The sequence below is a fragment of the Scyliorhinus torazame genome, chromosome 5 (assembly GCF_047496885.1).
Source record: "Scyliorhinus torazame isolate Kashiwa2021f chromosome 5, sScyTor2.1, whole genome shotgun sequence".
Lineage (NCBI taxonomy): Eukaryota > Metazoa > Chordata > Chondrichthyes > Carcharhiniformes > Scyliorhinidae > Scyliorhinus > Scyliorhinus torazame.
Window position 1 is genome coordinate 208,627,346 of NC_092711.1, and position 16,148 is coordinate 208,643,493.

General features: G+C 50.6%; 1 protein-coding gene across 1 annotated transcript in view; it reads right to left on the bottom strand.

The window, feature by feature from the left end:
* Window positions 1-16,148, bottom strand: part of LOC140420917 (sodium- and chloride-dependent neutral and basic amino acid transporter B(0+)-like) — a 128,385-nt gene that overhangs the window by 4,465 nt on the left and 107,772 nt on the right. The window contains exons 11-13 of the mRNA XM_072505065.1: window positions 11,892-11,991; window positions 5,815-5,924; window positions 5,561-5,731 (exon numbers count right to left, since the gene is read on the bottom strand). Of these exons, the coding sequence (XP_072361166.1) occupies window positions 5,561-5,731; window positions 5,815-5,924; window positions 11,892-11,991 (381 nt within the window). The remainder of the gene's footprint in view (window positions 1-5,560; window positions 5,732-5,814; window positions 5,925-11,891; window positions 11,992-16,148) is intronic.

Consider the following 16,148-nt stretch of genomic DNA (forward strand, 5'->3'; position numbering starts at 1 on the left):
CAGTGCCTGGGGGGTTGGGAGTAGGTCGTGCTGGACAATAGATATATTTTGCAATAGTTCCACAATAGTTGATTAGTGTTGGTAGTTTATTCTTTTAATCATCCAAGCTATCTTACCATGCAGTTATTCTACAATAAATTATTTAAACTAAATGTTTTGTCATTCATCATCCACTTCAGCCAGTCTGCAGAATATGACTGGTACCATGGTTGATGATTTAACAAGAACTTGAAGATTCTGTACGAAAAAAATCCAAACCACTAAAGATAACTTTGAAGAATAAGAAAGGAAACGCATCTTTGCTACTAACCTTGCAATCTACGAGCATCTGATGCTCAACGCGCAGTAAAACTTTGAAGCCTGGAATGGAAGGCATCAAGGCACCTCAACAGCTTCGGATTACCGGTAATGTTGATGAGAATTGGAGGGTATTTAAGCAACAGTTTAAACTCTATGTTGCAACCCTTGATCTGCAGACATAGCCCGGTGAGAGGCATATCACGTTGCTGCTCACTGTAGCAGGTCTTCAAGCAATTGAGATCTTCAACACTTTTGTATTTGAAAATAAGATTGACAGCAAAAGCTTTGAAGAAGTGCTTAAACAGTCTCGGTGAACAATGCAGCACGGTATGATGCAGCACGGTAGCACAAGTGGGCAGCACGGTAGCACATGTGGATAGCACTGTGGCTTCACAGCGCCAGGGTCCCAGGTTCGATTCCCCGCTGGGTCACTGTCTGTGCGGAGTCTGCACGTTCTCCCCGTATCTGCGTGGGTTTCCTCCGGGTGCTCCGGTTTCCTCCCACAGTCCAAAGACGTGCAGGGTAGGTGGATTGGCCATGATAAATTGCCCTTAGTGACCAAAAAGGTTAGGAGGGGTTATTGGGTTACGGGGATAGGGTGGAAGTGAGTGCTTAAGTGGGTCGGTGCAGACTCGATGGGCCGAATGACCTCCTTCAGCACTGTATGTTCCATGTTCCATGTTCTAAAAAATGAAACCTCCAATTGCTATATATTCCATACGCGCACCCAGAACACGGGAAAGGCATTCAATATCTTCTTCATTGAATTGGGATTGAAGGCGCAGTCATGCAACTTCAGCACACTCTAGTCGTCAATGATATGGGACCAGACAATTTTCAGAATCTCCAATGATTAAGTGCGCGAGTGGCTTCTGTGGGATACAGACCTGTAACTTGAAAGTGTGACTCAGATATGTCACGTTAGTGAGCTTCCTGCAAAGTAGCTCAATACGTTGAATCTCTATAATTATAATGCAAAGGCAGAAGAGGCGGCAGACACCATTAGTGTGGTGACGCAGCTGAATAGGAAACGTGCTCCCAGTGCAGGTGGCCATTTTGAGCCATCTATTATGTTCTGTGTTCTGGCCGTCATACAGATGCACACAGAACATCTAGTTCTTTGACTAGTAATATAGCTTTATTAACAAGATGAGCACGTCGAAAGATAACTAATGAACTATGATACAAATGGTAACAAAATAAATGAATTCAGTGAATTCTCCTGGAGCTACTTCTCGTGTGACTATCCTCTACTACAACTTACTACCAACTGCCGAATCTCTGGAATGACATGGTGTATCTCTATCGCCGCCTGCTGGTCAGAGGTCATACTGATAACTATATACATTGATAGATATCTATATATATTGATGTGCACATGCACTTCACCACATGGCTGGCCTCCATTTTGTGTCCGCAATGTGGCAAACGGCATATACCACGGCAATGCCTGGCTTATGGAAAAACATGTGCCATCTGTAATGGCAGGAATCATTTTACAACCCAATGTTATACAAGAAAAAGATCTGAACAAACAGCGCTATTGATGCCTGGAGGACACATTCTTTGTAGATGTGATCTCCAATGAAGACAAGGAGACTCAATTCATACCAAAAAGCAATGTATTTGTACCAATCTGCAGCCATAGTGAATAGGAGGCAGATAATCATAAAGATAAATAAGATGATAACCATCAAGCTGAACACTGGTGCGACGGCTAACCTCAGTAACCTGTTTGATGTAAAAAAGCTGTGAATTCAACCAAAGATAATGACCAGAACGAACCAGTATTAAGAGATTATAATGGTAATGAAATCTCGTCGTTAGGAACATGTGCACTTGATGTCAATGTCAAAAATGTACAAGTTGACATTTTCTGTTGTGGCAGCGGACCTCGATCTTTAATTGGAGTTGAGGTGTGAGAGGAGCTACAGCTAGTCCGACGAGTCTATAGTGCAGACAATGCTGAAACAGGCCCTCATTCCAAGGAAACTCCATAATGAATGATTTGACTGAAATTTTCCAAGATTTTGGTACACTCCCATAGACGTACAAGATTCAATTGAAGGAAGATGCCTGTGATTCATGGGCCGAGACGTGTGCCGGCACCATTAAGGGATAAACTAAAGTCAGAGCTGGAGAGAATGACTGCCTTGGGTGTCATTACGGGTATTGAAGCCCCTACAGACTGGGTTCATTCAATGGTATATGTAAAGAAGAGCAATAAAAACCTCCACAATGGATGAACTGTATTGATGATGTCAAACTATGAGAAGAAACTAAGAAGGACCCAATGTTGCAGAAGGTGAGAGGATATCTTCGCGAAGGATGGCCCAGAGAATCCTGCTCCCGTTTCTACAATGTGACAGCAGACTTGACTGTTCCTAGTTCTTATGTTCTTATGTTGCAGATGGAGTTTTGCTGCGAACTCCATGCAGAGCACAATGGAAAGAAAAAGTGTTTAAAGTGTAAAAAGAGAGCCGAAGACACGGTCTATTGGCCGGGCATCCTCCGGAATATCGTCACAATGGTACGAAACTGCACACCGTGCAGGAGAGTGAACGCCTGCACACAGTGCGGGAAGCAAACAAAAGGCACATGGTGAAAACTGCCTCAGTTCCAAGTGTTGCGAGAATCTGCTCATCCAGAAGCAGAAAGGCAACCACTGAGTCAACATCAGCATTGGCCATCAGCAATGGCCCAGCAATTTGAATTGTCCAGCAGCCAATTCCATCAAGATGTGTCATCATTGATCTCCCTTGAATCTGATGATCTGAAATATAAACAGCTCTTTGCAACCTACCTTCCGGAGGTTGTAGGTCAATCCTCAGGTTACCAGCCTCTCAAATTTAAGGTGCAGAAGGCACAGGTCCCATTAATTGTCTTGGTACAAATATTGAAACAGCAAAATAATAGAAATTAAAAGGGAAAAACAAGGGACAGACAGGGATTGACAGGAGAATGCTTCCAGCATGCAGAAGGCTACATCTTACATATGTCTTACTATGTCTAGGTGTTCTAATGAGTGCTTCAACAATTGGGATCACACTGTAAGCTTTGTCAACCTGAGAAAATCATTTCCTATATATGTCAATATTTGAGTAGCTCTTTGACGTTATTTGTTTTGGACTTTCTGGAAAACTTCCATGGGCGTGGATGCGATCTTCAACTCAACAATTCTGTCTGATAGCTTAGTAGCTTTGTGTTGAAAAGTCACAGTGCATATCCTTTTCTCTGCATCTGCTGATGAAGTGGTCAATGAATCTGTAGACTGTTGTCAAAATGACATGAACTGTAGTCAATGAATAGGGAAAATTAACTTGATTCTGATCCGGTTTTCCAATGTAGTCAGTATAATTTAGTAATCCTTTAGCTCTTCTGCTGTTCATCCTAATGTGTTCAGCCTGTGTACACTCCATTGCCAGTTGGGAGGTGAATTTTTATGCCATGGTTATCTGGATTACCTGCGCCTGAATCAAGAAGTCAAAGCTCTGTGTGCTGTTTAAACAATTTGAATTTGGATAGTAGGTCAGCTGTATCCCAATTCAAAATAGGAAATTCTGTGGACATTTTGACAATATCTCATTGACATAGCTTCTCCTCCAGTACCTGGGACGAGGGTCACATTGATGATTTTTCATGATTTTCCAAAGACCCACTCTTTATAATCACACACTTTACTGGCCCGATTTTGAGCACATTTTTGCTTTGTTGACACCCTATCAATACGGCCCACAGCCCAGTTACTAACTTTTCCTGACTTTGCTAATCCGATGTTGTTCCCTCGAAAAGCTGTCCCGCTCATTGAACCGACAGACTTTGCACTGCAATCTCACCACAAGGGATCTATCTGCATACCAGCTTCTGATTTAAATACTATCTTGGCACTGTATCTTCAAAGTTTTGCGCAGTCGCGACGCTATGAGTTCAACACTCTCAAATGCATATGAGTCTTTTGGGATCTGACGAGAATGTCACAGGTCATTTCATGCCATGTAGCACCATATAAAACTCTTCACCATGTTATTCCTGTACTTCGTCTTGCTGCCAGGCTGAGCAAAATGCTGTTTGTGCTGAGCACTATGTAGTGCTTTTATCATGATATAAAGGCACGATCACTCATAAGGGATTGTTGTGTGTGCAAGCACTTTTTTCAAATTCATTTGCGGGATGTGGGAATCGCTGGTTAGGCCAGCATTTATTGCCCATCCCTAGTTGCCCTTCAGAAGTTGGTGGTGAGTTGTCTTCTTGAACCGCTGCAGTCATTAAGGTGTAGGTACACCCATTGTGCCATTAGGGAGGGAGTTCCAGGATGTTGCCGCAGTGACAGTGAAGGAGCGGTGATATATTTCCAAATCAGGATGGTGAGTGAATTGGAGAGGAACCTCCAGGTGGTGGGGTTCCCAGGCATCTGCTGCTCTTGTCCTTCTAGATGTTAGTGGTCGTGGGTTTGAAAGGTGCTGCATAAGGAACCTTGGTGAGTTACTGCAGTGCATCTTATCGGTGGTACACACGGCTGCCACTGTTCGTCGGTGGTGGAGGGTTTGACTGTTTGTGGAAGGGGAAGCAATCAAGGGGCTGCTTTGTCCTGGATGGTGTTGAGCTTCTTTTTTTTTAAATTTAGAGTACCCAATTCGTTTTTCCCAATTAAGGGGCAATTTAGCATGGCCAAACCACCTACCCTGCACATCTTTGTGTTGTGAGGGTGAAACCCACGCAGACACAGGGAGAATGTGCAAACTCCACATGGACAGTGACCCAGGGCCCAGATCAAACCTGGGACCTCGGCACTGTGCCACCGTGCTGCCGGCTGTTGAGCTTCTTGAGTGTTGTTGGAGCTGCACTCATCCAGGCAAGTGGAGTGTATTCCATTACACTCCTGACTTGTACCTTGTAGATGGTGGACATGCTTTGGGGGGTCAGAAGGTGAGTTACCCGATGTAGGATTCCTTGTCTTTGACATGTCCTGGTAGCCACGTATTAATGTGGCTAGTCCAGTTCAGTTTCTGATCAATGGTAATACCCATGATGTTGATTGTGTGGGATTCAGTGATAGTAATGCAATTGAATGTCAAGGGCGGTGGTTAGATCCTCTGTTGTCGGAGATGTTCACTGCCTGGTACTTGTGTGGCATGAATGTAACTCTGTTGAAAAGCAAATGTCAAACCAAAATGGGATCGCATGACATACTTCCTTTCTAGTAATGTAATGCGTCTATCACTTAAAGGCATATTACAACAATCTTTAAAAGATTCCTTACCTTGTACAAGGTGGAGCCCGGAGCTTGAACAGTTCTCACAATGGCGACAATGGGAATCCACATAAAACAGAAGATTGCCGTTAACCAGCCGAGTACTGTTGCCCAGAGAGGGTACTCGATAGATCCATAGGTTGGTGGGGAAAATACTGCTAAAGACCAGATTAAGATTACCTGAAAAGAATGGGGGAAAAAAATCAAGTACAGAACGAGAGATTCTCAGCAGCGATCATTTTCAGTTTAACTCATCTCCTTACTGCCAGCAAACACGGAGAAATAAAATTCCAACAGACTCTCCACCACAGCCAGAAGAGCCAACTCCTTTTGCCAATCATCATCTCAATGTCCTTGATGAATCGGTTTACCCCTGTGAACAACAAGAAAGCAGAGAGACACAATCAGTTTGTCCAGTCTGCAGGGCAGCTTGTTGACTGTAGAAATTCGCCTTGTGCGTGAAGTGTTGGGTACTCTGAGACACAGACGAACCAACACGGCTGCTAATGGTACAACACAGTTTTATTTCATTTTAACTATTGACATAGTAAACTCTGGTACTCAGCACATGGTGACTGTCTGAGTGGCTGGCAATGAGGTCTTGACCTGAGCCGTCTCCTGCTGGACTGCCCAGGAAGTGTTGTGTTCCTTGTTTTGTACTGTGTATGCTCTTGTCTGTGATTGGCTGTCGTGTTGTGTGTGCTAATTGGTCCGTTGTTCTGTCCATCATTATGTATGTATGTATGTGCTGTGATGTTCACTTGAATATCATGACATCCCCCTTTTTTACAAGATTATGTGCCTACATGGTTATAAATAGAGATGTGTACTGAGTGCAGCTAAATGTGTGTGTGTGTAATATTTACAGCATGTACATGGGGCTTAACTATATACAAGGGGCGATGTCGGGTGTGACATAATAACGAGGTTGTACCATAACAAAGTACGGGGAAATGTGGAATGATAAAACAAATCCTGTAACGATAAGAACATAAACATGTTAAAACAGTGGTTGCATGAGTTCAACATGTAAACAGTCTCATAAGTCCAGTCTAGTAGGTGGGCAACGAATTTGGGTTGACCGCCTCAAGGGTAGGCCTGGAACCACCGGCTGAGGTGCGGGCCTGGCCATGGGCGATGACGGAAGGGGCATGGTAGCAGGCAGCTCCACGAAGTCGCTATCAGGAACAACAGGAGGACACGGTGTCGGTGTAAGGTCTCATAGCGAGCGTGGAAGTAGGCGAAGAGCCCGGCGATTGCGCCTACGAACGGATCCATCAGGCATGCGAACCAGGAACGAGCAGGGAGCCATGCGTCGGAGAACTTCAGCAGGTGCTGACCAGCCACCTTCTGGTAGGTGGATGCGGACTTCGTCTCCAGGTGCCAGGGCGGGAAGATCAGTTGCCCGTGTGTCATATGCCCACTTCTGGCGACCGCGCTGCAGTTGCATCCTGTGCAGTACCGGAGCATGGTCTATTGTGGGTGCCAGGATGGGAGGCACAGTGGTCCTGAGGGCACGACCCATCAGCAGCTGGGCTGGTGTGAGACCAGTGGCTAGTGGGGCCGAGCGATAGGCCAGCAGGGCGAGGCAGAAATCCGATCCGGCAGCAGCTGCCTTACAGAGGAGCCGCTTGACAATGTGAACTCCTTTCTCCGCCTTTCCATTGGACTGGGGGTGCAGAGGGCTAGACGTCACGTGTGTAAAGCCATACGAGGCAGCAAACGATGACCATTCCTGGCTGGCGAAACAGGGCCCATTGTCCGACATGACAGTAATCGGAATGCCGTGGCGAGCGAAGGTGTCTTTGCAGGCCCTTATGGCAGCAGACAATGTCAAATCGTGCAGGCGTATGACTTCTGGGTAGTTGGAGAAGTAGTCAACGATGATGACATAGTCCCTGCCGAGCGCGTGAAATAGGTCCACACCCACCTTCGCCCAGGGGGACGTCACCAGCTCATGGGGCAGAAGTGTTTCAGGAGGTTGCGCCGGCTGAAACCTTTGGCAGGTGGGACAGTTGAGCACCATGTTGGAAATATCGTCACTGATGCCCGGCCAGTATTCCGCCTCTCGGGCCCTCCGTCTGCACTTCTCGACCCCCAGATGGCCTTCGTCTAGTTGGTCGAGAACCAGCTTGTGCATGCTGTGCGGAATCACAATCCGGTCCAGCTTCAGAAGGTCACCATCAATGACGGCCAGGTCGTCTCGGACATTGTAGAACTGCGGGCACTGCCCTTTGAGCCACCCTTCCGTCATGTGGCGCATCACACCTTGTAGAAGGGGGTCGGCCGCAGTCTCTCGGCGAATACGGGCCAGAGTGGAGTCGTCAGCTGGCAGATTTGCCGATGTGAAGGCCACCTGCGCCTCGACCTGACATACGCATCCCTCCGAATCTGGTGCCGTGCTCACTGCTCTCGATAGGGCATCCGCAACGATGAGTTCCTTCCCTGGGGTGTAGACCAGTTGGAAGTCGTACCTCCTGAGTTTAAGTAGGATGCGCTGGAGGCGAGGGGGTCATCTTGTTCAGGTCCTTGATTATGATGCTGACCACGGGGCGGTGGTCAGTTTCAACAGTGAACCGGGGAAGACCATATACATAATCATGGAACTTGTCTAAACCGGTGAGCAAGCCCAGGCACTCCTTTTCGATCTGCGCGTAGCGCTGCTCTGTGGGGGTCATGGCCCGCGAGGTATAGGCGACCGGGGCCCATGACGCAGTGTAATCCCGTTGCAGGAGCACTGCCCCAATGCCGGACTGGCTGGCATCAGTCGAGATTTTGGTGGCACGAGACGTGTCAAAAAACGCCAATACCGTTGCAGTGGTGAGTTTGAGTTTGGGCTCCTCCCATTCCAGCTGGTGCGCGTGTTGCCACTGGAACTCTGTGGACTTTTTGACGAGGTGGCGCAGAGTCATTGTGTGGGAGGCAAGGTTGGGAATGAACCTCCCCAGGAAGTTGACCATGCCAAGGAAGCGTAGCACTGCTTTCTTGTCTGCCGGCTGCGGCATGGCTGTGATGGCGCTCACCTTGTCTGCATCCGGACGGACCCCTGACCGGGAAATATGGTCCCCCAAGAACTTCAGCTCGGTTTGGCCAAAGGAATACTTGGCTCGATTGAGGCGCAGGCCGTTTTCCCGTATGTGGGCAAAAATGCGTTGGAGACGATATATGTGCTCCAAGGTGTGGTGGACCAGATGATGACGTCGTCCACGTATACGCGCACCCCTTCGTTGCCTTCCATCATCTGCTCCATGATCCTATGAAAGACCTCGGATGCCGAGATGATGCCAAATGGCATCCGGTTGTAGCAGAATCTGCCGAAAGGGGTATTGAAGGTGCACAGCTTTCGGCTGGACGGATCGAGTTGGATCTGCCAAAACCCCTTAGAGGCATCCAGTTTCGTAAATATTTTCGCCTGGGCCATTTCGCTCGTGATCTCCTCCCGTTTGGGTATGGGATAATGTTCCATCATGATATTGTTATTGAGGTCTTTTGGGTCAATACATATTCGGAGCTCGCCGGAGGGCTTCTTGACACACACCATGGAGCTGACCCACGGCGTGGGCTCCGTGACCCTGGATAGGACCCCTTGGTCCTGGAGGTCCTGCAGCTGCTGCTTGAGGCGGTCTTTGAGTGGCGCAGGGACTCTGTGAGGTGCGTGAATGACTGGGATGGCGTCTGGTTTGAGGCAAATTCGGTAGGTGTATGGCAGTGTTCCCATGCCCTCGAATGCCTCCTGGTTGTGGGCGAGGAGCGATTGGAGCTGTGCATTGAACTCTGCATCCGGGAAGCCAGACGTGCCGTCTGGAGAGAGAGAGTGGACTCGTTGCACGAGGTGGAGAGCCTTGCATGCCTGTGCGCCTAGCATGGAGTCCTTCGATGAGCCGACTATCTCGAACGAGAGTGTGGCCGTGTGTGTGTTGTGTGTCACTTGGAGCTGGCAGGATCCCATAGCCGGGATAATGTTCCCGTTGTAGTCGACCATCCTGCACCGGGACGGCCGGATTGGTGGTCTGACCTTCATGGCGTAGAAGGCTGACCATGCTATGAGGTTGGTGGAGGCGCCAGTGTCCAGGCGGAAAGTGATCGGCGATCGGTTGACCGTCAGGCTGGCACACCATTCATCCCCCGGATTGATCGTGTTGACTCGGTTCCCATCAATGACCGCAACCCGGAAGGTGGCTCGGTCATCTGTGTCACCGGTCTGGATGTCGTCTGGGCCCGATTCGTAATGGGGAGGCTGAATGGTCCGCACGTGCCTACGAGGTTTGTCGGAGATGTGGAAGATCGACAGGTTGAGCTGCTCGACAGTAAGCAGCGGAGTGGCCCACCTTGCCACAGCGTAGGCATTGTCGGGTTCTTGCGGGACATTGCCCTTTTAAATGTGCAGCTCCACAGTTGCCGCATGTCGTGACGTCATGGCGTTCATTGCGTCACTGCGCATGCGCAGTTTGGTCTTGCGTCGAGTGCGCCTGCGCATCACGTCCCTCAGTGTTGCCGTAGGTTTTGCCGCGTACAAGCGCGGGAGGCCTCGAAAAGCGCGCGAAACGGCACCCTCGTCCGGGCCGCGGGCCGTGAGGAACTCGATCGCCTGGATCCGTTCGGCCTCGTGGGTCACCTGGCTCGCCGATCCAGTCGCGTAGGAACCCCTCCGCGCCGATTCGGTCGCCTGAAATTGGGCATAGCGATTAGTCGCGTTTTCGTGCAGGACACAGGCTTCGATTGCAGAGGCTAAGGTTAGGCCTTTTATTTTTAAAAGCTGCTGGCGTAGGGTGCCCGAGGCGACCCCAAAAACGATCTGGTCCCGGATCATGGACTCTGAGGTGGTGTCGTAACCGCAGGACTGCGCGAGTATGCGGAGATGCATCAGGAATGACTGAAAGAGCTCATCTTTACCTTGCAGGCGCTGCTGGAAGACATACCTCTCAAAGCTCTCGTTGACCTCGACGTTGAAGTGTTGGTCGAGCTTGAGGAGGACCGTCTTGTATTTAGATTTGTCCTCGCCTTCCGCGAAGGGAGTTGTAGACATGGATGGCGTGCTGACCTGCGGTGGTGAGGAGGATGGCGATCTTTTTTTTGTCCGAGGCGCTCTCTTTTTCGTTGGCTTCCAGAAAGAATTTGAAAGGCTGTTTGAACAACGTCCAATTTACGCCAAGGTTCCCAGCGACTTGTAACGGCTGCGGTGTGTTAAGACCATAAGACCATAAGACATAGGAGCGGAAGTAAGGCCATTCGGCCCATCGGGTCCACTCCATCATTCGGTTGACGGTGTCCATGGCGCAGGATGGCAGATTTGTGGGTAGGTATTAATTCACTTCTGGTACCATGAAGTGTTGGGTACTCTGAGACACAGACAAACCAACACAGCTGCGAATGGTACATCGCAGTTTTATTTCATTTAACTATTGACATAGTAAACTCTGGTACTCAGCACATGGCGACTGTCTGAGTGGCTGGCAATGAGGTCTGTGCCCTGAGCCGTCTCCTGCTGGACGGCCCAGGAAGTGTCGTATTCCTTGTTTTGTACTGTGTATGCTCTTGTCTGTGATTGGCTGTCGTGTTGTGTGTGCTAATTGGTCCGTTGTTCTGTCCATCATTATGTATGTATGTATGTGCTGTGATGTTCACTTGAATATCATGACAGTGCTGTCACTAATGAACAGGTTAAATCAGAAAAAGGATCACTCAGGATTTCGAACAGGGTGAGTAACTTGTTCCCTGTCACCAACCTGATTCTCTGTAAAAGTAAAATGTTTGTATAAATCCCCAAGAAAGCACTCCCGGGAAGAGGATCATGTTTCAGAACTGCGATGGACAGCACCCCCCTCATTCCTCCCCCACTGTGAGAATGGAGGAGGCTGGGCAACCAACACGAGTCCTCTGTCCTGAGATGAAGGACGGCAATGGATCCCAGGAGGTCATAAAAAAACACACAGGAGCTGAATCTGTGCCTGTTGTTCCATTTCGCTGGACAATTGGGTGAAACTGGTAACTGACTGAGTCGAGTGGCAAACTGTTAAATTCAGGATGGAGATGTTGAATAACATTTGCATCAGCAGTTGAGGAAAATGCTGCAGCCAAAATGACTCCAACAGCAAGTCATTGTGGGCATTTAGCATTGGTGAAGGATGCAGGAGGTTTATTCCTGTCTATCCAGCAACAAATATTGAAAGACATTGACAATTAAGGACAGAATTTTACTTTCTATTATCTTCAGATGTGAAGAACTAAATACAAATCAGCTGATTCATTTTCATGTGCTTTCTGAGGAGGCAGGGAGAACCAGCGATGCAATTTTTATGCAATTATCTTATTTTGTTTGCATTTCCCCAGTTTAACCTACCATAGATCCAGCACAGGCCAATGATTTCTAGCAGGGCTGACATAATGAGGACCAATCCTGCACAGAAGTGATCCATTAAATTTAACCAGTAAATCCCCGCCTAAAATTAAATGGAAAGTTAGAAAGTGTTACATGGGAAAACCATAACATTCTGACATTCATAACAAAAGAGAAATGGAGTTTGAAAAATATCCTTCAGTCAATTGTCAATTTTAATGATGCTAATGTGTCTGCTCTGAGAAGATTGAGGGAGTGGAGCAGGTGGGAAGGGAGAAGGGGATAGACTGGGAACAGAGGAGAAGGATGGGATGGAATGATGGAGGAGGAGAGATTGGACGGAAGCGATAGAGAGGGAGGCAAGGAGGAAAGGGGTGGGAAGTAGCAGAGCGAGGGAAGAAGGATCGGTTGAAGAGAGATGATGGGACCAAGGGAAGAAGGAGAGAGAGAGGGAGAGACAGGCGCAGGTGAAATATGGAGAGAGGGACAGACGCAGTGGGGAGGAGGGAGAGAGAGGGTCAGAAGCAGGATAGAAATGGACACACGCGAGTAGGTGGAGGGAGAGAGGGACAGCAGCAGGCGCTGGGAATGATAGAGAGAGGGCGAGATATGTGGGACGAAGTGGGAGAGAGGAACCACCATTCGGGTGAAGTGCTAGTGAGGGACAGACACTCGGGGTGAAGTGAGAGAGAGGGACAGACACTGTAGGGTGAAGTGAGGGAGAGGGACAGACACTCGGGATGAAGTGAGGGAGAGGGACAGACACTGTAGGGTGAAGTGAGAGAGAGGGACAGACACTCGGGGTGAAGTGCGAGTAGGGACAGACAAGGGGGGAAGTGTGAGTGAGGCACAGATACTGGGTGAAGTGAGACAGAGGGACGTACACTGGGGGAGAAGTGAGGGAGAGGGACAGACACTCGGGGTGAAAGAGAGCGGGACAGACACTCGGGGTGAAGCGGGAGAGGGACAGACACTCGGGGTGAAAGAGAGCGGGACAGACACTCGGGGTGAAGCGGGAGAGGGACAGACACTCGGGGTGAAGTGAGAGAGGGACAGACACTCGGGGTGTAGTGAGAGAGAGGGACAGACACTCGGGGTGAAGTGACAGAGAGGGACACACACTCGGGGTGTAGTGAGAGAGGGACAGACACTCGGGGTGAAGCGGGAGAGGGACAGACACTCGGGGTGAAGTGAGAGAGGGACAGACACTCGGGGTGTAGTGAGAGAGAGGGACAGACACTCGGGGTGAAAGAGAGCGGGACAGACACTCGGGGTGAAGCGGGAGAGGGACAGACACTCGGGGTGAAGTGAGAGAGAGGGACAGACACTCGGGGTGAAGTGAGAGAGAGGGACAACACTCGGGGTGAAGTGAGAGAGGGACAGACACTCGGGGTGAAGTGAGAGAGAGGGACAGACACTCGGAGTGAATTGGGAGAGAGGGACAGACACTCGGGGTGAAGTGAGAGAGGGACAGACACTCGGGGTGAAGTGAGAGAGAGGGACAGACACTCGGGGTGAATTGGGAGAGAGGGACAGACACTCGGGGTGAAGTGAGAGAGGGACAGACACTCGGGGTGTAGTGAGAGAGAAGGACAGACACTCGGGGTGAAGTGAGAGAGAGGGACAGACACTCGGGGTGTAGTGAGAGAGGGACAGACACTCGGGGTGAAGTGAGAGAGGGACAGACACTCGGGGTGAAGTGAGAGAGGGACAGACACTCGGGGTGTAGTGAGAGAGAGGGACAGACACTCGGAGTGAAGTGAGACAGACACTCGGAGTGGCCCTCCGCCACCACCCCCGCAAACCTGCGCGGCCAGAACCCCAGACCACCTGGGGGGGCCCCGCTGCTATTTTTGCGGCCGGCCGAAACACCCCCGGCAACGCTGCCCGGCCCGCTCGGCTACCTGTGAAAGCTGCGGCAAAAAGGGCCACTACGCCGCGGTGTGCCAGTCCCGGGGGGTCACCGCGATCTCCGGGGAAGAAACGGGACCACCGACTCAGCCCCCCCCAGCGACCCACGTGCGGCCAACGGCCGCCGCCATTTTGAGCCCTGGACGCCACGAGGGGAAGATGGGCGCTGCCATTTTCTTACCCGCAGCCCACGTCCGATCCATGGGAGCGGCCATTTTGTCCACCCCAGACTGCGTGCGATCCGTGGACGCCGCCATCTTTGCTGACAGGCAAGGACCCCTACACGGACGGCTCCATGCTGCCTGTAGACGATGACCTAATGCGGCAACCACGCTTGGCATCGATGACCCTGGACCAGTCGCGGCCCGGACGCTCCAGACAGCAACGACGACAGTGCTGGTGAATGGGTACGAGACGCCGTGTTTAATCGACTCTGGGAGCACGGAGAGTTTTATTCATCTGGACACGGTAAGACGCTGTTCCCTTGTAATTCGTCCAAGCACCCAGAAAATTTTCCTGGCGGTGGGGTCCCACTCCGTTGAAATCAAAGGGTTCTGCATCGCAAACCTAACGGTGCAGGGGAGGGAGTTCAAAAATTACCGGCTGTATGTCCTCCCCATCTCTGCGCGCCCACTCTCCTGGGGTTGGATTTCCAATGCAACCTCCAGAGTTTAGCATTTAAATTTGGCGGCCCTATACCCCCACTGACTGTCTGCAGCCTCGCGACCCTCAAGGTTGACCCGCCGTCCTTGTTTGCGAACCTTTCCCCGGATTGCAAGTCCGTCGCCACTAGGAGCAGACGGTACAGCGCCCAGGGCCAAACATTTATCCGGTCTGAAGTCCAGCGGCTGCTGAAGGAAGGCATCATCCAGGCCAGCAATAGTCCCTGGAGAGCCCAGGTGGTAGTCATAAAGACCAGGGAGAAGCAGAGGATGGTCATCGACTGTAGTCAGACCATCAACAGGTACACTCAGCTAGATGCGTACCCTCTCCCCCGCAAATCCGCCATGGTCAATCGGATTGCACAATACAAGGTCTTCTCTACCGTGGACCTTAAGTCCGCCTACCACCAGCTCCCCATCCGCCCCAGTGACCGCAAGTACACTGCCTTCGAAGCAGATGGGCGGCTATACCACTTTTTAAGGGTTCCATTCGGCGTCACGAACGGAGACTCGGTCTTCCAACGAGAGATGGACCGAATGGTTGACCAGCACGGTTTACGGGCCACGTTTTCGTGCCTCGACAACGTCACCATCTGCGGCCACGACCAGCAGGACCACGACGCCAACCTCCGCAAATTCCTCCAGACCGCTAACGCCCTCAACCTCACCTACAACAGGGAAAAATGCGTGTTCAGCACCGACCGTCTGGCCATCCTGGGCTACGTAGTGCGTAATGGAGTGATACGCCCCGACCCTGATCGTATGCGCCCCCTCATGGAATTCCGTCTCCCCCACTGTGCCAAAGCCCTGAAACGCTGACTGGGCTTCTTTTCTTACTACGCCCAGTGGGTTCCCCAATACGCAGACAAGGCTCGTTCACTAATCCAGTCCACTACTTTTCCACTGTCGACAGAGGCACGCCAGGCCTTCAGCCGCATCAAAGCGGATATCGCAAAGGCCACGATGCATACCATCGACGAGTCCCTCCCCTTCCAAGTCGAGAGCGACGCATCAGATGTTGCTCTGGCGGCCACCCTCAACCAAGCAGGCAGACCCGTGGCTTTTTTCTCCCGGACCCTCCACGCTTCAGAAATTCACCACTCCTCAGTGGAAAAGGAGGCCCAAGCCATAGTGGAAGCTGTGTGACATTGGATGCATTACCTGGCCGGTAGGAGATTCACTCTCCTCACTGACCAACGGTCGGTAGCCTTCATGTTCGATAATGCACAGCGGGGCAAGATAAAAAACGACAAGATCCTGCGGTGGAGGATCGAACTCTCCACCTACAATTATGAGATCTTGTACCGTCCCGGAAAGCTGAACGAGCCGTCCGATGCCCTATCTCGCGGCACATGTGCCAATGCACAAGTGGACCGTCTACAAGCCCTCCACGAGGACCTCTGCCACCCGGGGGTCACTCGTTTCTACCACTTCCTCAAGGCCCGCAAACTCCCTTACTCCGTCGAGGACGTCCGAACAGTCACCAGGAACTGCCAAATCCGCGCAGAGTGCAAACCACAATTTTTCAGGCCAGATAGAGCGCACCTGATAAAGGCCTCCCGACCCTTTGAACGCCTCAGTTTGGATTTCAAAGGCCCCCTCCCCTCCACCGATTGCAACACGTACTTCCTAAACGTCGGTGACGAATACTCCCATTTCCCCTTCGCCATCCCCTGTCCTGACATGA